General features: G+C 53.7%; 7 protein-coding genes across 7 annotated transcripts; 2 read left to right on the forward strand and 5 right to left on the reverse strand.

The window, feature by feature from the left end:
• Positions 1-764: 764 nt before the first annotated feature.
• BKA58DRAFT_390171 (uncharacterized protein) lies at positions 765-2,666 on the forward strand. The gene has a single exon (XM_046170818.1). It carries the CDS (start codon positions 900-902, stop codon positions 2,289-2,291), a length of 1,392 nt encoding a protein of 463 aa, XP_046022740.1. The 5' UTR covers positions 765-899; the 3' UTR covers positions 2,292-2,666.
• BKA58DRAFT_390172 (Thiolase, N-terminal domain-containing protein) lies at positions 2,667-4,436 on the reverse strand. The gene is made up of 3 exons (XM_046170819.1): positions 4,176-4,436; positions 3,998-4,107; positions 2,667-3,877 (listed from the first exon to the last, which is right to left on the reverse strand). Exons 1-3 carry the CDS (start codon positions 4,198-4,200, stop codon positions 2,717-2,719), a joined length of 1,296 nt encoding a protein of 431 aa, XP_046022741.1. The 5' UTR covers positions 4,201-4,436; the 3' UTR covers positions 2,667-2,716.
• A 275-nt stretch (positions 4,437-4,711) lies between these two features.
• Positions 4,712-5,896, reverse strand: BKA58DRAFT_227541 (uncharacterized protein). The gene is made up of 3 exons (XM_046166399.1): positions 5,804-5,896; positions 5,427-5,598; positions 4,712-5,375 (listed from the first exon to the last, which is right to left on the reverse strand). The coding sequence occupies exons 1-3, from the start codon at positions 5,812-5,814 to the stop codon at positions 4,743-4,745; spliced, it is 816 nt and encodes a 271-aa protein (XP_046022742.1). The 5' UTR covers positions 5,815-5,896; the 3' UTR covers positions 4,712-4,742.
• Positions 5,897-6,575: 679 nt separating this feature from the next.
• Positions 6,576-9,065, reverse strand: BKA58DRAFT_227562 (uncharacterized protein). The gene is made up of 2 exons (XM_046166400.1): positions 8,939-9,065; positions 6,576-8,877 (listed from the first exon to the last, which is right to left on the reverse strand). Exons 1-2 carry the CDS (start codon positions 8,971-8,973, stop codon positions 6,696-6,698), a joined length of 2,217 nt encoding a protein of 738 aa, XP_046022743.1. The 5' UTR covers positions 8,974-9,065; the 3' UTR covers positions 6,576-6,695.
• Positions 9,066-9,497: 432 nt separating this feature from the next.
• Positions 9,498-10,883, reverse strand: BKA58DRAFT_227596 (class II aldolase/adducin domain-containing protein). Its single transcript, XM_046166402.1, has 2 exons — positions 10,217-10,883; positions 9,498-10,169 (listed from the first exon to the last, which is right to left on the reverse strand). The coding sequence occupies exons 1-2, from the start codon at positions 10,460-10,462 to the stop codon at positions 9,531-9,533; spliced, it is 885 nt and encodes a 294-aa protein (XP_046022744.1). The 5' UTR covers positions 10,463-10,883; the 3' UTR covers positions 9,498-9,530.
• A 4,468-nt stretch (positions 10,884-15,351) lies between these two features.
• On the forward strand, positions 15,352-22,480 carry BKA58DRAFT_365963 (uncharacterized protein; the record flags this gene model as incomplete). Its single annotated transcript, XM_046168880.1, has 2 exons — positions 15,352-15,499; positions 15,552-22,480. Exons 1-2 carry the CDS (start codon positions 15,484-15,486, stop codon positions 22,478-22,480), a joined length of 6,945 nt encoding a protein of 2,314 aa, XP_046022745.1. The 5' UTR covers positions 15,352-15,483.
• A 155-nt stretch (positions 22,481-22,635) lies between these two features.
• On the reverse strand, positions 22,636-24,165 carry BKA58DRAFT_227635 (uncharacterized protein). The gene is made up of 2 exons (XM_046166403.1): positions 22,981-24,165; positions 22,636-22,932 (listed from the first exon to the last, which is right to left on the reverse strand). The coding sequence occupies exons 1-2, from the start codon at positions 23,811-23,813 to the stop codon at positions 22,791-22,793; spliced, it is 975 nt and encodes a 324-aa protein (XP_046022746.1). The 5' UTR covers positions 23,814-24,165; the 3' UTR covers positions 22,636-22,790.
• Positions 24,166-24,666: the final 501 nt, after the last annotated feature.

Consider the following 24,666-nt stretch of genomic DNA (forward strand, 5'->3'; position numbering starts at 1 on the left):
TGTATAGGTTAGCGCTATACAATACCTGGAAGAGTTGAACCAGCTCTTGGGCAGCAGGATGAAGATGTGGTTAAAGAGCTTGGTATAAACCTGATAACCTTGGCGAGTAAAGCGCCAGGGAAGTACCAAGTTCTTGAGACACTCTGTGTTTCGTTCGTTCGGTTTGTTGAGCTCAGGCGTTAGAGAGCAGCTTGCGTTGCTGCATGTCTCAGCTAGCGAGCATAGACCGCTTGGCCGGAAATGGGATCCTTGTTTTCGATGTTTCGAAACAGTTGTACAAGGAGGCAGAAGGCGAGGTGCCGTCTTATACAGAGAGGAGATTGAACAGCTGTGCTGAGGTTAGCATTACTATTAAAATATAATTTCATGGAACCCAAGGCGATGTGTCTTCCGAAACTTGTTTCGAGAATTATACTTCCTAGAGGGTAGGTGTTCAGTTGATTCCTTGAAAGGGGTGGTGTGGTAATTCTCCGAGCGTCTATGCTACGTCACGGTCGAAGGTGTCGCTGAAGGAACGGCGGTTCTGCGCTGGCTGGTGCATGGATCCGAGGGGTAAAGAGAAAAGAAGGAAGTGTCAGAGTAAAAGTTCCGGGCCATGTGTACTGCTGAAAGGCACAATGAATTCATTTACAATTACCAACTCCCAGGAATTTAAAAGGTGGTCGCTGATTGTGTGGGAAACGAGATGCAAACACGTGGGCCGTGCGTCATGCATGCCGTATGCGTCAGTAGCATGGCGCACCTTCCCTCCTTTCACCAGCAGCCACCATGATCGCATAGCTGCATCCTCAGCGCAGTCAGGCCATGTAGCCACAACTTCAATTCTCTAGCTCTAATTTGTAATATCCTCAGACCGATGCCTACATTCCTTACGCCTAGTCCTCACCACCGCCGCCGCGATGCGCATTCCTCTCTTCCGCATCTGGTACTCGACCACGTACACCACCCTTCTTATAATCCTGCTCCTGCTCCTCGCCGTTACGCCCGCCGATACTATATACCAATCGATTAAATCCAAAGAGCTCCAGAAACTGTTTGTCATCGGAGGCGTCTACCTGTTGACCTGTCTGATTGTCCTGTTGATCTACTCGACGCGCATCTACACAAATAGGACTGTGCTTGCGGCGATACCAAAGAGCTATGTGCCGATTGAAGAAGGAGAAGTGGGCAAGGGTGTGCGATGGATGATTGTCAAGCACTTCAAGAGAAGCGCGGTCATTGCATGGGACAGCAGGCCGAGGGACGTTCGCGGCGAAGTCGACGTGGATGAAGAGAAGGGTGAGGAATCACGACCGAATACTGCAGAGAGCAGGAGAGAGAAGCATAAGGCGAACAAGAAGAAGGGCCATCACCACCATCACCATGCGCCGGATGCGACAATCATCCCCGTGTCTGCGAGCTCGCCGCCTTGGGGCAATGTATCGCATCCGGGCTGGGCGTCGCCTTCGTCGCCTGATCTCCCAAACCTCCAGTACTGGGGCGTCATCTGCGAATTACCGAACCTCATCGAAGCGAAAGCCGTCTCCCTCGCGCCGCCAGACCCAGCCCTTGAAGAAAGCGCCCAACAATATCCCGACAATGCGCCGCCTCTCCCAGACGCGCGCATCGTCACCCTCCTCCAACGCCCGCGCGCAATGGGTCTCCGCGAATACCTTGCGCGCCTCGCAGAATTTGGTCTACTAAACCCACCCGCCCTCGGCGCCACATTCCTCGCGCAATACGAATACGCACGCTTCTCTACCGCAAGTCTAACCGAGACACAATTCCGCGACACCATGGCCACCTTCGCAGAAATCCTAAGCGGCATGACGGAAGTCGACGAGGGCGTCATCGAAGAAGCACGCGCCCAAGACATCGAATCCGATACCCGCAGTCTCGCACCCACAGAATCAAGTTCCGAAACAAGCAGCTCCTCGCACTCCCAACTCCCCTACCGCACACCGCAACTTGAGCGCCAAGCTTCGCTATCCTCTTTCAACAGCTCCGTCCTGTCCGTTGATAGCAATTCCACTCCGCATTCGCCGCAAACCGTCCGCACCGCTCCGTCACGTCAACAACAGCGCAGTTCCACCGTCTATGGTACACCGCGTACACCTTCGCAACGCTCGCATGCGGATTCGGGGTCGGAGACAGGCTCTGTCATAGTCCGTGAAAGACCGCGCAGAAGTCCCAGTACCTTGCTACCCAATTCGAGCGAGAGTTCGCTGGGCAGTGGAGGGAGTGTGATTCGCTTGCATCCTAACCCTAGTGAGGGGGATCTGCCGTACGAATATACTATTGATGCTGGGTGAAGAGTAGGGGATGCGTGCTTGGAAGCATGATGATATTATACACAGACCTGGGAGAATTGAGTCAGATCTGCAACACAACGGGGATCGAGTGCAGGGCCAGAGACGAGAAGACGCGCCCACGTGAAGAGGGAGAGGGAGAAGGCTAAGACCAGCGCCAGACGGACTTCTGGGTCAAGATGAAGACAGAGCAGGAGTAGCATTTTGTGTGAAAGCAGTGTTGGCAGTGAGGCTCCAAGAACAGACACAAAACTTACTGCAGACATCAGTCCGAATGAGCAATGACGAAGATAGAAGGATAGTCGACGATTTTTGTACATATCATTCACAGTAAATAACACTTTACCCTTCGTACCATCATGTAATCAAACATACATTCAACCCAATCCTTACTTTATCATCGCAAAATCATACACTGCCACACCATCCTACTCCGCAACCCAAACAGCAGCCATACCCATACCCGTACCCACACACATGCTCGTAACACCAACACTCTTCCCCGTCCGCCTCAACTCCGTCAAGAGGGTACTAACCTGCCTGGCACCCGTAACTCCAAGCGGATGCCCAAACGCAATCGCACCGCCCTTGGGATTAACCTTTTTAACATCCAGCCCCAACTCATTAATACAGTACAAACACTGACTAGCAAACGCCTCGTTAATCTCCCAGATATCCACATCCTGCTTATCGAGACCAGTCTTCTCGAGCACAACAGGGATAGCAGCGGCAGGACCCACGCCCATCATGAGCGGCGGGACGCCGACGATGGAAGCTTGCACAAACTTTCCGATGATGGTTTGGCCCAGGCGCTGTGCGGTGCTGCGTTTCATGAGGAGCACGGCGGCGGCGCCGTCGGAGATTTGGGACGCGTTGCCTGCGTGGATGGAACCGTCTTTTGAGAAGGCGGGGCGGATTTTACCGAGCGATTCGGTGGTTATGCCTTGTCGGACACCGTCGTCGCGGGATACGGTGATGGTTTCTTCTTTTTGGGTTTTGGGGTCTGTCCATTTGACCTGGAGCGGAGCAATCTCCTCGTCGAACAGCCCTTGCTTCTGGGCCTCGACGGCTTTCTGGAAGGAGGATGCGGCGAAGGCGTCTTGCTCGGAACGGGGGATGTTCTTTGCTTTGGCCATTTGCTCGGAGAGGACGCCCATGGGGACTTTGCAGTTCGCAGACTCCTTGTGCGACTCGAGGAGTTCGGAGAACTCAGAGACAGCGCCGGGTCCGTACTGTGTGCTCATGCTTTCTGCGCCGGCGCCGATGCCGATTTCAATCATGCCGCTCTTGATGGCATTGGCGATGTCGACGCAGGCTTGCAGGCCGGAGGAGCATTGTCGGTTCAGCGATTTGGTGGCTGTGGTTGTCGGGAAGCCGGCGGCGAGGGCAGCTGCGCGGAATTCGGTTGCGCCGCCTCCTGGGGCGAGGACGGCGCCGACGGCGATGTCTTCGACGAGGTTGGGGTCGATGCCGGAGCGTTGGAGGAGCGCTTTGTAGGCGCCGTGGAGGAGGTCAGAGGCTTGCGTGTCTTTGAAGCCGCCTTTTCCGCCCTTGGTGAAGGCAGTGCGGAGGGCGCAGGTTATGACGATCTGGGAGATGGGAGTTAGTATGATGTTGAAATGATGGGAGAATGCGTCTTCAGCTGGAAGGAAGTTGAGGTGATGCTACAACTACTGTCGCATCGCTCAAAGACAAGATGTGCAACTCACGTCATCAGCCTTCTTCTCCAACAACCCCTTCTTTCCTTTGGAGCCCGCAGCACCAGGACTTCCACTTCCACCCATAAGATGGCCCTCGACCTGCGTAAGGCGTTCTTGAACTGTACAACCGTCAGCAACCTCATCCATCGTTTTCCAGCATCACATCGTACGCTCCCGCCCAACATACCTTTGTTAGGAGCTTGGTTGGCCATATTGAGTAGTATCGTCGATATAGAAGCTGTGTAAAGGGAAAGCTGAAGATCAAGGGTCAACGTGAAGTATATGAAGCAGCACTACCGTTCGGTCGCGGCAAGCATTAGGTCATTCGCATGCGAATCGCCGAGGTACGTTGCGCTTCTGGTTAGCGCGTCTGTGGGGCGCGTCATCCGTTCCGGGGGAAGCTAGCTTTCACATGCTTCAAGGTGTCGACTTTGCGGGCGGTTTGGGGTGCTTCACATGTCAGTGTGTGAGGTTTGCTCGTCATGTGCGGTTTTACTGTGCTAGCTGTCGTGTTGCTGATGCTGACGGAAGATGCTTTGTTACACGAAGCAGTGGGTGGGCAGGTATTGTGTGCTCTCGCGAATGCCGTGTCTCGCGTCTCAAGGTCAACAGATCATGAATCTATACTCTTCCATAACTCAGACGAAGTGGAGTATCGAGTTAATACGATAATAATCCATGCGGCCATGTGAAGCCGACGACCCCGAACGCCCTGCTCAAACACACCCATCTAATCGTGACAACGTCCCCCTCTTCACCGCCTAGCCTTATCTTCCTTCCAAGGATTATTCATCATCTGCCTCTCAAGCTCATCTACAATGCTCCCTCGCTGCACCTCCTCATACCCTGGCGGCGGATCTGACGGTGGCTCGAAGCGCTCTTGTTGAGTCCGCGGGCTCGACAGCGGACTCGATGCTTGTGGACTGGAAGGTGCCGGGGCCGCAACGACAGGACCGCCAGCCCCAGCCGCAGAACCATCCATCGGAGGACTAGGAAGCGGATCCGGTACTCTGGTATGTTGTCTGCTCTCCTCGTATGCGGGTAGGTCTTCCAGATGTACGTTGTTCATGTTCACGCCTCCAACGCCTCTGCTTCCATCTTCCACGTCACCGCCGCTCTCCCGCGCCACCTCAACAGCCTGCCGTAACCGCTCTTTTAACCGTTCGAATATGCTCGCAAAGTCGAATGCGCCGCCTTCCTTAAACTCCATGACGAGGTCAAGCTCGGCGTGCTGTGATGGTAGGCCGCCGCCTTGGACGGGCTGAATGATGGCTTCCCATTTGTTGGCGCCGAACCAGGGAGCTGTTACGCGGGAATCGGTTACGTTGAGGATGGGGACGGCGAAGGATTGGAGTTGGGGCGAGGGGGCGAGGGGGAGGTAGATCATCTGGTGTCCACGTTAGTCGGATTCCACATGATGGAGATGGTATGTACGTACCCGTCGGTTTGTGAGGTATACAACGCCCGACTTGCACTGCTGTGAGTAGGATTCGCTGGGACTACGCTGGTGGCTAGTCTGCAGCGAGAGAGTGGTTCGAGGAGGAGACTGGTATAGTGTCTGTTCGCCAGGCAAAGGAGTGTACCCGCCATTTTCAGCGAGCATAACCCAACTAGTTTTGCGGTTAGGCTTGGACTTCTTCATCTTGTCTGTCTTGAACCCCATGCTGCTATGCCAAAGTAACTATGCCCAAAGCTTCTTGTTACAATTCGCGGGGTAGGAATGCGAGGGGCAACACAAGCACACACGACAAAGCCAGGAACCTTTAGGAAGAGCGGGAAACGAAGCGAGAGAGAAAGAGGAGAGAAGATACTAACTTGACAGACATGCTTGAAACCGCCTTGCAGCAGACTTGTTCACGGATAAAGCGTGAATAGTTCGCCCACTCCCCAACTGTCAATGCAAGCCAACCTTCCTTACCGCGAATGCGCTAACTGTGCCTGCGCGTGAAGCGCCCGCCTTGATTGTATCGGCCCGACCGCCGACTGCCTATCAGATCTCGCGTTGCGGTTCCCGCGCAAATGCGAGTGATCGGTTTAGCGTGGTGCGGTGGAGATGAACGGTGGGGTGGCTAAGGTCGAGAATTGTCGGCTGGGGCTGGTCTGCCGCGGCGAGCGCGGTTGTCGCGAATGCAAATGTGTGCACTGCGGAGGAGGAGTTATGAACGCTGTATAGAGGGGCAGAGACGAAGATATGTAGATGTATGTGTCGATATGCGTATGCAGCTCGGATGCGGTAGTTACGTGTTCCGAATGGACTTTTCGGACTGGTGCCTGCAGTATGTAGGTAGGTAATGCAGCTGATGATGATCCCGTGAGACGGGCTTGCGTCACTGGTCGAAGGTGGAACCAGGCCTGGAAGCATGGCAAACGTAGCGCGATATTGGATCGAGTGCACCGCGATCATGGGCAAACACCATGCACGTGTTTCATAGATATTGTTCCCACTTGGGTAGTGTATTCCATTCATAGCCGTAGCCCTCGCTGATCAAACGCCATAGTCCGCCGCTACAAATGCTAGTCATGAATCAATGAAACACGGTAAGAACCCCAACAGCCCCATCGCTGAATACCGAACATACGAATAGCATGCCACCTCCTTCAAGGAAAAAATGAACACCCTCTAGCCCACATGCGGGTGAAAACATGCAAAGTAGGTGACCCAACATCAACGTAAGCTCCAGGGTGCTCGGATTTTTCCTTTTTTGAACTACTCCTCCCTCTCCGTAACCGTCCATCGCCTCTTAGGCCCATGACTATGCTCATAAACATCATCCAGCTTCGGCGGCCCCCAGAGTCCGTTGTTGGCTTTCGGTGCTACCTTGGCGCCCCAGAGACCACCAGAAGCAATCGGGCCGCTCTGTTTGCGAGTCTGGGCACTAACTAGAGGAGTGGGTTTATCGTTGACTTCTCGCTCTTCTTTGGAATCTAGTTTGGTCAAGCGAGTGCCCACGTCGGACGCACCGTCCAAATGGGCGATAGAGTTGCTCTTGGATTTGGAGGCAGTTGTGGCAGCGGAAGTCGACTTTGGCGGCTGCGGATGCTGATTTGGGAAGTTGAGGACCATGTCGGCTTCAGTGGCGGGTGTGCTTGCGCCTGACCATAATCCGCCTGATGGAGATGCAGCACCACTTGTCGCACTTTGCGCGAATCTCGAGTTGGATCCTGAGCTCATGGTCCGTCGCACGCCGCCCAGTGAGCTGTTCCAGTTCCTGTACGGCTCGCCGAGTGAGAAGGGGGAATCGAGTGGACTGCTAGTCGTCGATGATCCTGTGAATCTTCGTCGGTACTCCAACGATGGACTTGCTGTGATGGCTGGGGATTGTGTTTGTGTCTGCGCAGATGGCGGTTTCGACGGGTCGACGCCAGGCCGTAGATGGTCGACTGAAGCTGAGAGCTTCATATCGTAGGTATCCGACATGCCAGGGTCTGCTACAGAGAGTCTTCGCGTATGTATTGTGGCCGGTGCAGATGTCTGCCTAGGCTCATCTCGCCGAACGGCCATGGAGAGCGACGCCAAACCTATATCCATCAAGACAGGCTGGTTCGTCATGGCGCCGAGCAACGCATTGCATCCTGCGCCATGTGTGATGAGAATCAGAACCAACTCCTCCTCTTCATCCGCGGTAGGGTCGTCGCTGAAGTTGGGGAAGGGGTCGGACTTGGTATGCGACATAGGCGGTGGCGTCAGGCGCAACGGTTCCTTGAACATGAAGCCAGGGAACTGCTCCTTTGGAGGTGCTGTGCCGTGGACTCTGTACCACTCCATCATGCCCGCAAGACCTCTCCTGAAGCGCTTATGCATTGTGCTCCATTCGTCGCCGTACTCGCCGCCGTCGCCCCAATTCTGCGGTGCACGCATGCTGTCCCATTGAAAGTCTACTTTGACGCAGGCTTCTTGGGCGTGCGCGACGTAGCCTCGTGGTATCGGATCGGCGGGCGAGACAGAGTAGGAGGGGTGCGGCGGTTCGTAGACGCGGTTGGGTATTGCGGTAGGCTTTGGTGTCTGAGTTGGCATCGCCAGTGGTGCAGTTGCTTCTTTCGATGGTGTTCGTTCCAAACCCAGTGGGCCGGCGTAACTGCTTGAGCGCTCTCGAAGCGGCGCAAACTGCGCCAGACTGCCCATAGCAGTGCCAGCTCCTCTACCGCCATTCGGTGTGCTTGTACCCGACTTGTTCCCCATCCAACCTCCTGGAAAGTGGCCCTTGCTACTGTTCGAGTTTGGCTGTTCTTGTATGTAGTCGCCCCTCCGCAGCAGATCAGCTTTGGCGCCTGCCACCATCATGGTCGAGTTTGGCGGGGCCGTGATGTCGGCGTAGTATTCGGGAGACAGCCATTCACCTAGGAACGCGTCGATGCGCAGGAGCACCCTCTCAGGGCCTGTATGGGGCCGCGGCAGTATCTCGAGATTGGGGTCGGCGAGCGGCTCGAAGGTTCGGGGCTGCGACGAGGTCGACTTGGTGCGCGGCGCTTTGGTCGAAGGGACTCCCAGCGAGCCATTGGTCTGTTTCGAGGGGGGTGTCGGCACATTGAGCTGTGGCGTGGTAGGGGAGTGGTATTGCGAGATGCCGGCTGCGACCGCTGTGCTGGTCTGGACGCATCGCAGGAAGGGACTCGAGTGTATGATGATCTTGCGCTTCTTCTTGGGCCGCCCTTGCGCCTTGCCGTCCTTGGAGATGCTCAGCTTGCTAAAGTCGAGATGGGCGGGGTCATTGGTGCTCGCGTTCTTCGCGTCTTCTGCCTGCTGGATGTCTCTCTCGTGCAGGAGAGCGGCTATGCGCTGGCCGAGGGCCTTTGCCTGCGACCAGCCGCCGTACGTGAGGGGCGGATCATACGGCGTGGGTGAAGAAAGGTGCCATGACTTGTCGGCAGCGTCGAGTCGGGCGCCGTGTCTGCTTGCAAGTTAGCTACAGAAGCGGAATGTGGAGCCGTGAAGGCTGGGTGAGACGGTACCTGGCGACGACTACGACTGCAGGACCCTTAGCCATGCCCCGCTAGAGATGCTTCGCGTGCGTCGTGCGTGCAGCTGTCGGCAAGCCTGTGCGACGGTCGTGTATGCAGTGCGCCGCCAATACGAACAAGCAAGTCGGTGGAGAGAGCGATTGCAGAGGCTTGAAAAGAAAACAAGGCGACAGCTGCGAGGCGTCAAGTGATGCTGCAGACGCTCCAGGGTTCACTGTAACTTTGCGACCCTGCAGACGCTATGACACCATTGTCTCTCACGCTGACAGCTGGAGCGAGCGCTCGAGAGGGGTTGGACCTGTGTTGGACCGTTTGTGCTCGACGCCACACTGCCGCCTGATGTTTCACTGCTGCATATCGATTTCTTTGCCCTAGTCTCGCGCACGTGTTGTCTACACGAGAACGTGTAGGTCAAAACAACAAAAACTTTGTCTCGCCCTCGCCCTCGCCCTCGCATATGTCATCTTGGTCCGGCGACGGCGGACTTAAGACGCCGGTGGGGCCGGGAAGAGCCCTGACAGCCCTGGAGCACGCCATCAGTTTGCATGTGACGATTGATCTTGATTCGACTAAACACGACCGACTACTCCAGATAATCTCCCGCCGTCTCCTTGTGTATAACGTCGAACAGCGGTTTCGCACTGAACCACCCGGCCAGAGAACTCCCAATCGTCTTGTGTGTGTAAACTGCATCCTCCTCGGTAATCTTCACCGTCTCGCCACCCCGCCCAACTGCCGCTGCATCCGCCATCAGCTGTGATTGACAGCACTTCTCCATGCTAATGAACCAGAACACTGCCTCCTCCACGCTCTTGCCTACAGTCAGCAGGCCGTGATTTTGGAGCAGCGCAGCCTTTTTGTCGCCTAGACATTTTGCAATGTTCTTGCCCTCTTCTTCCGCCAGTACGACGCCGTTGAACGACTCGTAGATGACGTGGTCGTTGTGGAATGCACATGAGTCTTGTGTTATGGTATCGAGTTTGCGACCAAGTGCGCAGAATGTGCGACCGTAAATCGAATGAGAGTGCGCTGCGGCGACGACATCGGGGCGTGCGGAATGGACAGCGTGGTGGATCATATAAGCTGCCGTGTTCAGCAGTCGGCACTCCCCTCCATCGATGACCTCGCCCTTTGCATTGACGAGGATAAGGTCCGAGGATTTGATCAGACTGAAGGCGACACCGAACGGATTGACCCAGAACGTCGTTGGGTCCACAGGATCCTACGAGCCATTAGTATTTTGCACACAACATGTGCTTTACAACTTACCCTCAGCGTGATATGCCCAGCAACCCCCTCGTCAAATCCATACTTTCCAAAGATGCGGAAAGCAGCTGCCAGTCGGCCCTTCAGGTACGCCCGCTCCTTGTACGGATCGTCAAACTTGGGCGGCTTGGGAAACTTTAACATCTCAATCTTTCCATCTCTCTGGTTCAGACCAGGCTCGTTCGGTGCCACCGTGTTTGCCTTGGACTCGTCGCCTGCTTGAGGCTCAATCGCTGACGGTGGAGACATGGTTGAATTCCAAGGGCTAGTCGAGTAGGATTGCTAAGTACCTAGGTAGAGAAGAGCTTCAAACGAAGAGGAAGTAGCGCAGATACCGAAACAACAGTAGACAAAGCCCCTCCTTCTAACGTGTGGAAATAAACAGAAGTCGCGACAGACCAACCTTGGAAATCACCGCCCCTCGTACGGAGGCAACCACGACCTCGGTCACTACCTCGGAACTACAAACGTAAGCACCCTATCTGCCCAAGTAATCACCTGCGTTATCGGAACGCTTCCGATAGTCACCCTATCCGGCGTTTAGCACGTCAATGGTTGGTCGGCGAGCGATAATGCGCGTGCGGGGCATCATGCGCGGGGTAACCGCAGATACCGCCGCTCGGCATTCTTGATGAACTAATGCTTCGGTGGCGGGCGGAGATGGGAAGTCTCCGTGATCATGGGTTCGGGGTGAGCTGAGAGGAAGGGCTCGGCATGCCTAGGCTTCCGGAGGCGAGGGTTGATGGTGAGGATTACGATGGGGCGGAGGGACTGAAGATACCGTTCCGAGAAACGGGCATGTGTCTTGCGTAAATGAGTGTCGAGATCACTATTCCTTTGATACGATTGCGAAATCCAAAGCCATTCGAGCAGTTCTATCTTGAGTGTTGAAACGTCGTACAGAATATTGGAAGCTATAATAAGCACATCAAGACTCACAGCAAGACAATCTACAATCGTAGGAATTCCTTTGATCACGTACTGGAAATAAGTCTACAGCATTATGATGGCGAAACTCCATTTCGCTTTCTCTTTGTGCACTCACGTCAGCACATAACAAGGTAGTCAAGATATTCAGGAATACCTAGGTATTCAGGGTTCGCTGTAAACCAAGGTTGAATACGAATTAACTAGACTTGAGACTTCCAATCGATACGTAATGGTATTCCTAGCTCTCACGAAGTCATGCGAGCGAATATACCTTATAGGGAACGAGGAAGTGCTACGGGGCGACAATGTGGTATCTAGCCTACTATGCGAGCGGTAGAACCCAGACAGATCAGAGTGTAGGAAGGAAGCAGTTGGAAACCAAAGGTACCTAGGTACGCCATGCGGGCGAGATGCATACATACATACCGCTAATCATCTCAAGTGGAACGAACACATGGTCGAGTCTATGCAGGTGAAGTGTAGTCCCCGTTACGGGCGTTGTGCAACGTGTGCCGCGTTTTGAGTACTAGGACTAGTACCGACATTACCCTGCATCATGCATCATGTTTTGAAACTGTATGACCGCGTTAGAATATGCATGTCGGTTCCAGTGTATCCTTACGGAACCACATATACTTGTAGAGGTGCGTGCACCGAGATGTGTCAGTGATGGATAGTTGTATGTTACTAGGTATGTTCATCAAGATGTGATGTCTTCACCAACTTATAATTGGGTTTAAACGCTCGCTCTATTTGATAAGGGCTGTGAAAGACACAAAGGAAGTGTGACAGGCTTTTGGTAGCAGGCCTTCGTATGCTTGGGTAGTTCTACAATAGCTTTCAGAGTCGAGACCTTATGTTCCGCTTATGGCAGCCAGAAACGATATCTGCATCACGATTACAGTCGACAAAATGGTATGAACTGGAGCCATCTCACCATCGTTCTAACAGCATAGCGACTTCGGGAGTATCGGTTTGTATCTCAATGAGATTGCAGAAGCTCTAATGCGTTCGATGGTCAAGAGAAGCTTTGCGCCTGCTATTGAGGGCGCCACATTCTCCCCTCGGCAAAGAATAGAACGCGCCTCTGACTCTGACTGGGGCCTGATTCAGTTTGGGGTGGTCACCGAAGTCGTGCTTTGGTGTGCGGAACAAAGGTGATAGCTTTGTGGTCATTCTCCCCTCCTGTCTGTTGTCGAATATCAAGAGTGCGTATCCCAACCTGTGATATCACCAGACATCTGCTTGACTCGCAACCACCGGAAACAGACTGCCGATCAGTTCTCCAAGAACAAACCTCCTAACTACACTGCGCAACCCCCACTGTATCGGCTTCGCCGTATCCCTAACGCGCAGCCGATCTGATTGGCTTTCGTTCTTCTCACACTGAAATTGCGATGCAGGATCGAAGTGGAGCGATTTGCTGCATAGTATCTTCGATCATTTCGAGTCAGAGTAAGAGAGATCCACTTGAAGTAGATCACTCACAAGCGAGACGGCGTTCAGCTGAGCGTTCCGTGGCGCCGCGGGAATCCGGCATGTCAGAATGTCAATCACGGCTCCCAGGGCGCTTCGCACTGACTGTGCTCGTCACGTTCGCGCGGCATGCATGTTTGCTTCAAACACTCCATGTATTGCCTTTCTCGCGAGTCACGACTCGCGGAACCGGTATGCCGTCATACAGACGTAGTGTTGTGAACGATTTACCCGGTGGGGGTCGCAATGAAGTATCGTGAGTAGTGTGGTCCGTCGAAGCCTCACCGGAGACTTTCGCTCAACCGTTCACGGGTAGCCAAAAAGTAGCGTGGGTGCCGCTGAGGGCACACTCACAAGTGTGGTGCAGAGCAGAGTGGTAGCCTTTGCGATGCTACGTTACTACAGCCTCCCACGCTTGGATGCTTCTTTCAACTTTCAGCGCTGACTACTGTCCAATTGGGGGCATGGCTGCGGATTGGTACCGTTTCGGGTGTAGGTACTGTCCGTCGCAGTCTTTACATGTATCATATTGGCGAGCTAGTGAATGAGCGACGATGTGTATCGAGTCCAAGACATCGCCGATATCTCGGTAGCTGCAGTGTCGCTTAAGGTAGCGCCATGTCGGGTGATAATACTCACTGCCTCCACTTTAGATGGAACGTCCTCCAGTTGGTGTTTGTAAAACGACCGGGCAATGACGCCAGAAGCACATCACTGATTGTGGAGATACACTTCCCATTGGGATTGCAAATTGCGTGATTGTTGAGAATTGTCGACATGTCTACTGCTAAAAGCATGTACTGTACTTTACGCACTGTCTGAGCTCTCCGAACCCAATGCCTTACAAGACACGTAAAACTGCAGATCCCACGGACGAATCCATCAAAAGAATTCGCTGAGAAAATGTTCCGGCTTTCAAAACTCGACGACGATTAACCGTGCACGGGTTCCGTACCGTGCTGGGGGAAGCTGTAGCCGGGAAGCCCGATGACCCGGCGTTCAACCCGAATCTTAATTTCGTGTCTCCCAATAAGGAATACGGCTGATGGGAAAGTGCCAAAAAGGACGCTGGTGGGACGCGCCATCGTCTAAAGTAACTAGAGTTGGAGATGCAGACAGCCTTGGAAGTGGATGTGAGTGGAGGTCAGGATCTGCGGCTAGGGCGCGGGCTGGCGCATGACGTAGCGTGGATACAAGCAAAAAGCACAACTCCCGAAGGAGACAGTGATACGGAACCCGATGTCAGCCTGGGCATCGAAATCAGCTCTTTACCATCTTGCCTGGCCTTTCTTTCATCTATCGAAATCTCCGACTGGTATCTTAAGCGTCGTCGAGAAGAGTGTCCAACGATGGTGTCGCGGTTCGATAACCGAGCCCTGCCGTGGAAGCGCGAATCGACGGGGAAGGCTAAAAGGAAAATGCCGAAAGCCAAAGACACATCGACGACTTCACTCCGAGGCTGGGGAATGGCTCTACTCAGATCCCGGACGTATCCTGTCCCGATTTCCGGCAGCGCAATCGATCGACGTGAGTGGTGGGCCTCCCCTGCTCCCATCAGCTCTGCACTCTGCCTTAGCGGGCCGCCCATCGATGATGCTAGAAGCAGATCCATCCTGAGGCTTGCAGATGTCGGCGAGGAGCGATGTGAGTGGGCCGCTTGACCCAAGAGCGGGAGGACCGTTCCTCCACCCGCAGATCCACCTGGCCTAATTGCGACAGTTCAGCTCTCGTCGCGGGCCATGAGATCCACACTATAGGACTTCGGTCAACCCCGCCTACATCCTAAACTCCATCAGCACTAGCGAGGTTTCCCGTACTTTCATCTAGAGCCACGGCAGACGTGGTCGCCGACCATTGATGAAGCAGCTAACAGGCTGCTCGCTTGCAGGCTATCGTGGCTTGCCCACGCTGTTGAGAACGACATTGCACCCCAACGGCGGTGCCTGTGCTCGCCGCCTCGTCAACTACGGAAAGAGGACGTGTTTGACGGGAGTGGAGAGGGGCAAGGCGTGGTGATGGAAAAACAATCATGAAAAAAAATGAAACGCCAGGCATGTGATTTCTCCTCCTGCAGAAAACATGTCGTGGATGCGGTACGGTTACCACTCTATTGGAATCTTCTTCTCCGACAGTCTAGCATGGGCTCCGAAAGACTGCAGATCTAAGCAGGTTCTGAGGGACGGAGAATCTCGACCACGAAGACTCCAGATGGCTTCACTGGACGCCATGCCATCGATGTGCAGCCTCTCAGCTGTACCAGGCTGGTGACAAAGCTCCCAAAATGGTACTCTTGTTGACCGGTCTTGGATAACCTTCGCGTAGATTGACTGAGCCCCGCTCCTTGCAAACGATTGTCTCGAGTCGTTGCGGCATTTGTCCAAAACAAATCGCCATAGCTCGAGCTTCCCCACTCCGGCTGGGTCTTTAGTTGCATTGGCCTAGTTCATTCGACTACGGAGCAAGCGCAGCCTCCCCACGTACTCCGTACGGTGGAGCTCCTGCACCATGCGTGCGCGTCAATGCACTCACTCATGCCAAAAACGACGTACCAGACGTGTCAAGCTCGGTTATGATGCATGATCGCCGACCTGCATTATCGACTCTAGGGCTGTCTTGAGCCATCCACAAAGCTCATCCTGGTTCGACGGACTAGCTCATGCGCGTAGAGCTGTTGATGCTCATCGGGAATATTCGCAAGCTCACACCATGACGACAAGCTGTTGATCCATACTATCAAAGTACATGCGCCCCGCTCGTGGTCTGTGAGCTCTGCCGCATCTGATCGTAGCTTTTGAAAGCATCGGGATATATAGAGACGACCTGTGTATCATTGGAGTGCATATCTTCCATGTTCCTTTCAACTCATGTTACAGATTTTCAGTGAGTCAACCTCCCGTCCCCAACATAACCTCATACTGATCCAGCTTCGTAGAGAGACATAAAAAGAAGCGCTCCTCCCAGGCATCCGTAGATTCACAAGATCTTAATAGACGCTCTGCCTCCATTGCATCGATCGAGACCGACGTAACCTCGTCTCCTCCTTCCACGAAGTATTCATCTTCGCCGTCGTCATTACCAGTCACCAAAGGTCGACCCTCTCCGGCACAGATCAGCTACTCCACTCCGGCAGTACCTGCGCTTAATCTCCAGCCAGCACCAGAACCTATTGTACGACCCAGTCCAGTGATAAGGAACACCTTGCCACTCACAGAGTCAATTCCTTCGGACTCTCCTGCATCTACCTCATCTCGTGTTGCTCCCACAACACCCTCCCCAGCTCGCCGTAACACGGAGCTTATTTTTGACCTGTCTCCGCAGCCAGACAGTCCTCCTTCCCCATCTCCCATACGTTTCTCAGTGAGCTCCAACATCTCATCTGAGTCCGTGGTCACCATCAAATCTCCACAGCCTCCATCGCCCATCATGCAATCACCCAGACCCACCTCGTCTAGGCAACAGACGAACGGCGCGAACGGCTCATCTGCTGTGTTCTCTCCACCACAGTCACCTCAAGCCCTCTTCCGTTCGAAGGGACGTCTCCCATCATTCACCTCTTCTCGCGCGACTAGCGGAAACTTCAGCATGATGAAATCGTCGTTCAACAACTTGAAGCGAGCAAATGGCAACAATTACCAAACATCCATGGTCCAGGACTCGGCAGCCTCTCTCCGGAAGAGAAGCATGGCCGAGCTCGGCGCTGGTGTGTTCCAGAGCATCGGCAACGTCTCTTACGTCGCCTTCCTTGAATGGATCAGATCTGAACGCCTGACCACTCTCCCTCACAAGGGTAGTCGCTGGGACAAAGTTCTGATTCGTGCGCTTTACTTCGCTGAGCAGCTTCACAAGTTTGAGCAAGCTGTTAAGCCATTCGCTCAGGACAGCAGTTCAGCTGCTACCATCGGATATGGACATGCACAACTCCTTCTCGAGTTGAGCCACCACAACTCCGAGGCTCTTGACAAGGCCTTCTCTGTCTTCTACAAGTTCGCCATGTCGTTCCAATCAGTTCTGCACCGCTCAGAGCTGTTGACTTCAGGTAGTTCGGAGATCCGCGAGCAAATCTGCTTGCTGTACACAGATCTTATTACCCTTGTAGTGGACGTTGCGATCAAGTTCTACAAGACAGTAAAGGGCATGACTCCCGGCAGAACAACGCTTGACATCTTTGAGCTCTTTGGTGAGACCATTGATGCTTTCCGTACTCGCCAGAACACCGTCGTTGAGTTGATTTGGCAGTCCCAGATCGAAGGCGGAGAGTTCGAAGAAGGTGAGGCTATTGATGTTCAGCACTTGAGCCGCTGGTTGGCTTCGCAAGACCGTGTCATTGCCGCCATCACCAGAGACCACGAGACATATGTGGACAACCAAGCCGAGTTCACCTGTCTCTGGTTCAACAAGCACATGACCAGGTTTTTCCAGAGCGAGAACAAGGTCTTCCTTGTTACCGGTCAGTCGGGCGCTGGAAAGACTACATTGGCGGGATCGATCGTCGAGCGATTGCAGCGACCTATGAGCAAGAAGCAGTACGACACACTCTTCTGTTCATTGTCTCCCGACATTCCAACTGCCGCCACTTCTTTGGCAGTGGTAAAGTCGCTCTTGTACCAGCTGCTCAACCTTCGCATCGGTAACATGGGTGTGTATCACGCTCTTTTCAATGCATACAACCGATGCAGAAGCTCCGATGATATTAAGGCCTACGAGGAGACTCTTTGGCAGGCACTAGGCGAGGCTCTTCAGCAGCCCGTATCCGGTAGTAACGAGCTGGTGATGGTCGTTGACGGTCTTGATGAGATCGCCGCCTCCAACAGCGCCTCTGTCCAAGCTATGGGTGGTTTCAGCCCTGCTGATCTGCTTGAGAGGTTGGCCAAGGTGACCCAGCAAGGTCACGGAGTCAGACTCATCACATTGTCGTCTTCCATGAAGATGCCAACTTCGGCCAAGGGAGTCCAGCATCAGATCGCTAAGGAGGATGTTCGTGACGACCTTCACGCCGTTGCACTGCGAGCCTTAATCCACAACCACCACTTCCACGGCCAGCGTCCTTTCGACCAAGAGCAGCTGTTGGACCGTATCATCCTCATGGCCAACGGGTCTTTCCTCCATGTCACTTTGACTTGCGAGTTGCTCAACACACAGAAGTCGCCGGATGCTTTGATCAAGACTTTGGAGAGCTTTGAGTCGTCGAAGCCGTCTGTGCAGGACCTTACACTCAAGCTTTTCAATGCTCTCAACCCGACCAACGATGCAAAGACCTTGCTATCATGGGTCTTGGCTGCTGAGCGACCGCTCACAATTGACGAGATCAACACCTTGTTCTCAGTCGACGTGCAGCGCAGCACTGTAACTGATAAAGGTGTCAACACGAACGAGATCTTTAGGACGCTTGAGCCGCTGTTCACTCTGCATCAACGCATTGTTCGTTTCAAGCACCCTGTCATTCACTCCACCCTTCATGACTTCTCTGCCAACGGAAAGATCCCCATTCCTTTGAAGGATAGTGAGACAGACATGCTTCTCAGGGTTCTTGCTTACACCAAGCACACCCTGAAGGACCACAACACCGAGCCAACTTTCGATACTTTCGACCCTACCACTCCCGACAGGCTGTTCAGGAGGCATCCTTTCCTTGAGTACGCAGTACGGTACTGGGTTCTGCATCTTCAGCAGTCTCCATTGGCTCCCAAGTCTACTGGCGAGTTCAAGCCTACGGCCGAGCTCCAGAAGGTATTCCCCAACAGCACCATGTTCCCCATTTTGGAGTCGTACTGCTGGGATACTCAACTTCCTATCCCCGAGGCTTTGGACCTGCAAAAACTTGTGGTAGTCCTCCGCAAGAGCACCCTCCCAGAAAATCACCCTGGTCTTCTTCAGACGTACCTGTCAATCGCCACGAGCTACCTGCTCATCTCCAACATCCCGGAAGCGACCAAGTACCTCTACCTGTGTACCTTCGTCAGCCGAAAGGTCTTGTCTGACATGCACCCGTTGACTCTGGAGTGTGCTAGTCAGTTCTTGAAGATCACTGAGACCCAGACTACCACCACGAGGACTGAGATCATGACCCATCGTGAGGAGATCCTCAAGGTTCTAATCACGACTTATGAGCGCCAGTACGGAAGCACTTCTGAGTTGGTCATCGAGACCCGCAAGCTTCTCGCGCAGCTCTACGCGACCATCAACGAAGAGGAAAAGTCTATCGAGATCTATCGCCTCATCCAGGACGCGACCATCCAGCTTTACGGTAGGGACTCACATCAGGCCCATGACATCAATGATCACCTCAAGGTCACTCTTGGAAAGGATACAGGCGATCGCGAGCTTGAGATATACGACGACTTCTCTTTCGAACATGACCAAGACGAAGAGGAGAGTATCGAAGCTCTCACCATCTCCACTATCAACGCTCAGTTGATTCAGATCCAGAAGCTTCTCTCAATGAAGAGGTTTGCGGAGGCTGAAAGGATGTACGTCGAGCTTTGGATGGAAGTCTCATCCAAGTGCCGCACCGTCCAATCTGTGGAATGGCATGAGAAGAACATCGAGATCGCCACCTCGTATGCTCAGTTCTTGAAGAACCAGAAGCGCACCAGCGAGTCTACCGCCATCTTGTCATCAGTCTGGCAACAGTACGAGTCGCACCAGCTGTCCTTCGCGAACAGCATCGTGTCGCGTCTTCTTACTGTTGGCAAAGAGATGAGGAGCATGAACGCCCACTCTCAAGCGCTCTCAATCTTCAAGTTCGCTAACTCATACCACAAGAACATGAGCTCTCAGGAGACTAGCGAGTCTCGCGAGGTCAGCCAGCAATTGTCTGAGACTTCGAAGGAGCTCGTGCAACACAGCCTGAACAGCACCGGAACTACTACTACCACTACTGTATCGGAGTCTGTATACCAAGATGTATTCTTCTCGACCATCGCAAGCTCCAAGACAGTCGAGGCAAGCACTATGTCGCTAGCTAAGCAGCTTGTCACTCAACATATGTCGAAGAAGAACTACACCGCTGCCATCAACGTCATTCACGCGACTCTGCAGCGCACTTGGTCTTCGTTCCTTGCCAATTCCATCCATGACGTCACAATGGCGACTGTGTTCACTCAAGAGTCGATTGAGCTCGTCGAGCGTCTCGCTGAGTGCTACTTGCAGACGCGCCAGCTGGACAAAGTCGACGATGTGTACAACCGCTTCTTCCGCGCGGTCTTGGTCACTGAGAAGGTTGACAAGGCCACATTCGAGAGGTCGAAGAACCTGCTGATCAACTTCTACGACAAGCACGGCTACGCAGACAAGGCTATCAGCACCTACCAGGAGATCTTGGTCGTGTACCGCGCACGTCTCGGACACACCCACGAGCTCACCATCCAGACCTTGTACATCTTGGCTCAGAGATGTCGCAGCCACCCTCGCAACCACGGCTACTGGCTCGACTACTACCTGCAGATCATCACTGCACTCAACAAAGACTCTGATGTCTGCCACAAGGACGCTCTTGACGCCATGCTGGTAGTTACTGTCACCTACTGGGAAGATCGCAGGTATGCGGAGGCTGTGACCTTCTACGGAGTCTTGTGGAACACCTTCGTTCGTCAGACCAAGCAGCATAAGGTCTTCACCGACGTCAAGTTCGTCGAGACTCTATACGAGCGATACTACCAGTGCCTGGAGGAGACCAAGGCCAACTGGTCTGAGCTCTACAATGTTACCAAGCAGTACCGCGAGACTGCCATTGCCGTCTTTGGTGCTGAGTCGACTACTGCTGTCAACGCTACCCTTGCGCTTGCTCAGGTTGCCCAAAGCAGCGAGGCGCACATGTCCGAGGCTATCGCGCTCTACGAGGCTGTCCAACAGTCCGGCAAGCAGGTTACGACCACCACCAGCACCACTGAGATCAACCAAGCCTTGTCGTCTCTTTACGTCAAGCAGATGCACTCTTCGCTGTCTAGCAATATGAAGGCTGAGACTGTACAGCGTGCTCTGAGCATGTCTGAGTCGCAGTTCCAGCAATCTACCCGCGAGAACGGCTACAGCCACGAGTCCTCGCTCACTAGCTTGAGAGAGCTTGCATCTTTGTACTCGCGCCAGCAGAAGTCGGACGTTGCGGTTAAGCAGATCTCAAAGGCTGTTTCTGAGATTGTTTCCAAGGAGACTTCGTCGCAGAAGCAGATTGAGTCGGCCAAGTCTATTGCCGCGACCTTCCAGGCCATCGAGCAGACCAGCACTGCACATGCCATGGTTCAAGAGCTTCACCGTCAGATCTGCGCCAAGGATGCTCGCAACGCTTCCAAGTGGTCGTTCGACTTGACAAAGAGCAGCCGCACCGCCATTGCCTTCCTGGCGTCTCTCCAGTATAACCTGCGCAGGGACCTCAGCATTGGCTTCTCGGAGATCTACGCTGATCTGACTATGGAGTACATCTACTGGGTGCAGTTCCACTCGACTCTGGACAACAACGAGAGCCTTACCAACATCTTGCTCGCTGCCGCCCCTCTCCGCTACTTCTTGCGCCGCAACGATCAACAAGACATGATCACGGTTGTCGAGGAGCAGGCCGTTGGTCTGTTCGTCAAGCGCGACGCCCAGGACCTCAAGGACTTCAGCAAGGAGTCGCCACGCATCTTCATCATTGGCATTCTTGACCATCTCGGCCACGGACGCAACAAGAACTTCAACCGCGCCGTCATCCTCTCCAGCAACGAGAGCGTCGCCAAGCTCACCAAGGCGAAGAAGTTCCACGAGGCGTACGACATCGCTAACCTCGGATTCCTCTACGCCCGCAAGCATGACGGTTACAACGGTCCTCGTGCTATCAGCATGGGCTTCAAGCTCGCTTCTCTGCTCGTCGGCCGCGACGGTGAGAAGTGCCCCGACGCTACTCTCCGCAAGAAGATGCTGGACCTCTCCAACCGCATCGTCAAGCAGATCTTCGAGATTTGCAAGACCCTCAAGATCAACTTCGCTCAAGTCCAGCTCTACGAGTTGAGCCACCTGTCCGCTCTACTTGGCGAACAGGAAGACTACGAGACTCTCGAGTGGCTCCTCACCACTCTCTGGCAAACCCGCGATGCCCAGCGCTCATGGCCCGCCGAAGTCCTGCTCAACCTTGGCCGCCGTCTCATCTGTGCCCGCTACCTGGCGAACCACCAAGTCAAAGCCATCCGCCTTGCCGAAGACATCGCATACAACATGCGCCGTGCGCACGGTCCCCGCGCGCCCATCACCATCGAGACCTACGAGCTTCTCGCCCAGCTCTACACCTCCACCGGCCACGCCTACCAGGCTCAAGCCGCCAAGGGCGAGAAGACCGCCAGCCTCGCAGCCGACTACTTCAAGAAGGCCATCAGCGTCCACGAAGACATCCTCCGTGTCCTCGTCAACGACCAGACCTCTGCGTCCAACGACTCCGACGACGAAGACGACACCACCGCCGAGCTCCTCGCCCGTGAAGGCGTCAACGTTAAGAACTCACCCAACTCACCTCGTCCTGCGGCCGTCGACTCAAACACACTCGACAAGTCCGCCACAGCGCTCAAGCACCTGCACCTTCTCAAGTTGGCGTACCAGCGCTACGGCGGCTGGCCCAAGAGCTACAACGAGTACGAACACCTTAATGCTCAGCTCTTCCGCGTGTTTGGCGCGGAGGCCAAGTGGAAGGGTGTTGAGGGCACCGAGAAGTGGGATGCGAAGACCTTTGGTGCTGGCAAGGCGGAGAGCCAGGAGGGCGGCTTCCGCGGTATTGCCGACTGGAGCCTTGGCAGTGATGATTTGGTCTCCATTGGCCATGGACATGGTCAGGGACAGCATGGGGCTATGGTTGGCAATGGTGTTGTTGCTCCGCTCAAGACTCACATTGACTACTAAGGGATTGCATTTGGTCTGTTTTGATTAGCGAGTTTTGATCGTTGTTCGAAAGCTCACACATTTCCTTGAGTCATGTAGCTGGTGATGGAAGAGGTTTTGCTTGTTTCGATCAACAGGTTTTGATCGTGTTTTACAAAAGTTCACACTTTTCTTTCTTTGTGTCAGTTAGGTCGTTGGTAATAGTAGTTTTATAGCGTTTCTGAATTGATTGTTCTTCTTCACATCTCTTCCATTGGTCCTGTGACACTTACCTAGATACATGGGCATTTCAAGGGTTTCTCTATCCACTGAATTTCCTTCTCTGCATGGCCTAATCTTTGCTCAACAACTCCGCAATCGAAGCTGCTGTAGCGTTATGAATTGGGAAGGTAGGATGCAACTCGTTAAGCCACAAGTACTCGTTAACTGGATACTCGCACGAAGCGTCTTTAGTATACCAATCCGGCGTCCCACTATTGATCTGTTAGTAATGCTCTCTTCGATCTCCATCTAGGACTTACTTCATATACGCCGCACAGTAGCCCGTAACATTCTTCAATCCGGCCGTTTGCTCATAACTTGCGGGATCCTCAATAACCTTGTTGAACAGCCCCCACGTATCATGCACAAACACCTTCGTGCCCGTGTGATTCGCCTGGAAAGACGCTACCATGTCCTCAAGCCTCTTATTCCAATCTAAAATAACCTTCCCCTCGTTTTCCACCGCGTAACCGCCATCATCCTGGTTGAGCGTCAACGGCGCAAGATTCACAGGCGGCACGCTCAGGAACAAGAAGTTGCGCGCCCCAGTTTCGTACACGTCGTTGAGAAGGTCGGCATAGACGGAGAAGATGGTGTCGTAGAGCGTGGCGTTGTTGAGCCACCAGCTGTTTCCTACGTCGTTGATGCCGATGAAGAAGGCGAAGAGGGAGGAGGAAGACGTCCAGGGTGCAGTCGCGGGGTGCGAACCGTAGGTAGGCATGAATTCATTGCGGACTTGGTTCTTCATGCTGATGACTGTGGGGGCGTATGGTGTCACGAGGTCGGAGTCAACAGTAGCACCACCGTAGGCCATGTTATAGGTGAGTAGGTCGCTGGCATTGTAGGTTGTAGAGAGGAAGCCGACCCAGTTGGGACCGTTGGAGGACGTGTAGCCGGGGTACGCCGGGTTGCCGAATGGGTTTGAGGCGCTGGGTTGTGTCCCGCTCACGTCGAAGCCGGTTTGTGTGTAGGAATCACCGAAGACGAAGAGCTGTTTTACGTTCGCCCAGCCGGACCATGATGAACTGTTTGTGTATGGAGCTGCGAGTGTGGTAGTTGCTAGAGATAGCGCGAGGGTAATTGACTTGACCATTGTGCTATCTTTGTTCGCAATTCAGGTAGAATGAGAACAGTGAAGAGGTAGTTACTGAAAAGAACGGCATGGTAAGTATAACAAGGAAAGAATTATACCAGTACCCAACTAATCCGGGTTTCCGGACCAGACGATCTACAGGTGCGAACCAGGTAAATTACTTGAGATTGCTTGACGTATGCGAATACCCCACATATTGGAACTAGAGCGCATACGACACTGTATCGCTCGCGGAATAATTTTGGAAAGGCATCATGATGCACTAGAGGGCTGCGCGTGAGTAGTACGCGTAGGAATGCTGGTTCGGAAGCCGAAGGGACATGCCGCTCCGTGATGGAACGGGCATAGCGGGGGACGATTAGCATCCTCACCGACGTGGTTTGGTTTCGATGTCGAGGTTCTTCATCTTCAGATTACTGATCTGATTTGATGTGAAACACGTGCGATGTTTGTGCATGGGCTTACCTTTAAAATGGGGTGGCTGGTGGAAACTTCTGGCGCAGAGGACGTGCGCCAGGCGTTGTAAGGTATAGGCGACAATGTCAGTGGCGCAGCGTTGATGATCCTCGAAGATTCAAGCTCAAATAGGAGAGAGTACGTGAGATGATTTGTTCTCTCGGGGTATGCAGACACGCTGTGGTGTGCGTGACCGAGATCTTGTCAGCGGTAACGCAGCTAGAGGGCCGTCATACCATCTCAGACGGCAATACTTTGTACATCGAGCAAAGATGAGTGCAAAAGTTCCAGGAGAGAAAGGAAGGGATCATATATGAAAGCACCTGGTGATGTGGTTGTTTTTGCGAGGATTGTTGTGAAGGCGGGGTGTCGCAGGTCCTCTCGTTCGGGGCTCGTA

This window comes from Alternaria rosae (genome assembly GCF_020736505.1).
Source record: "Alternaria rosae strain MPI-PUGE-AT-0040 chromosome Unknown BKA58scaffold_8, whole genome shotgun sequence".
NCBI lineage: Eukaryota > Fungi > Ascomycota > Dothideomycetes > Pleosporales > Pleosporaceae > Alternaria > Alternaria rosae.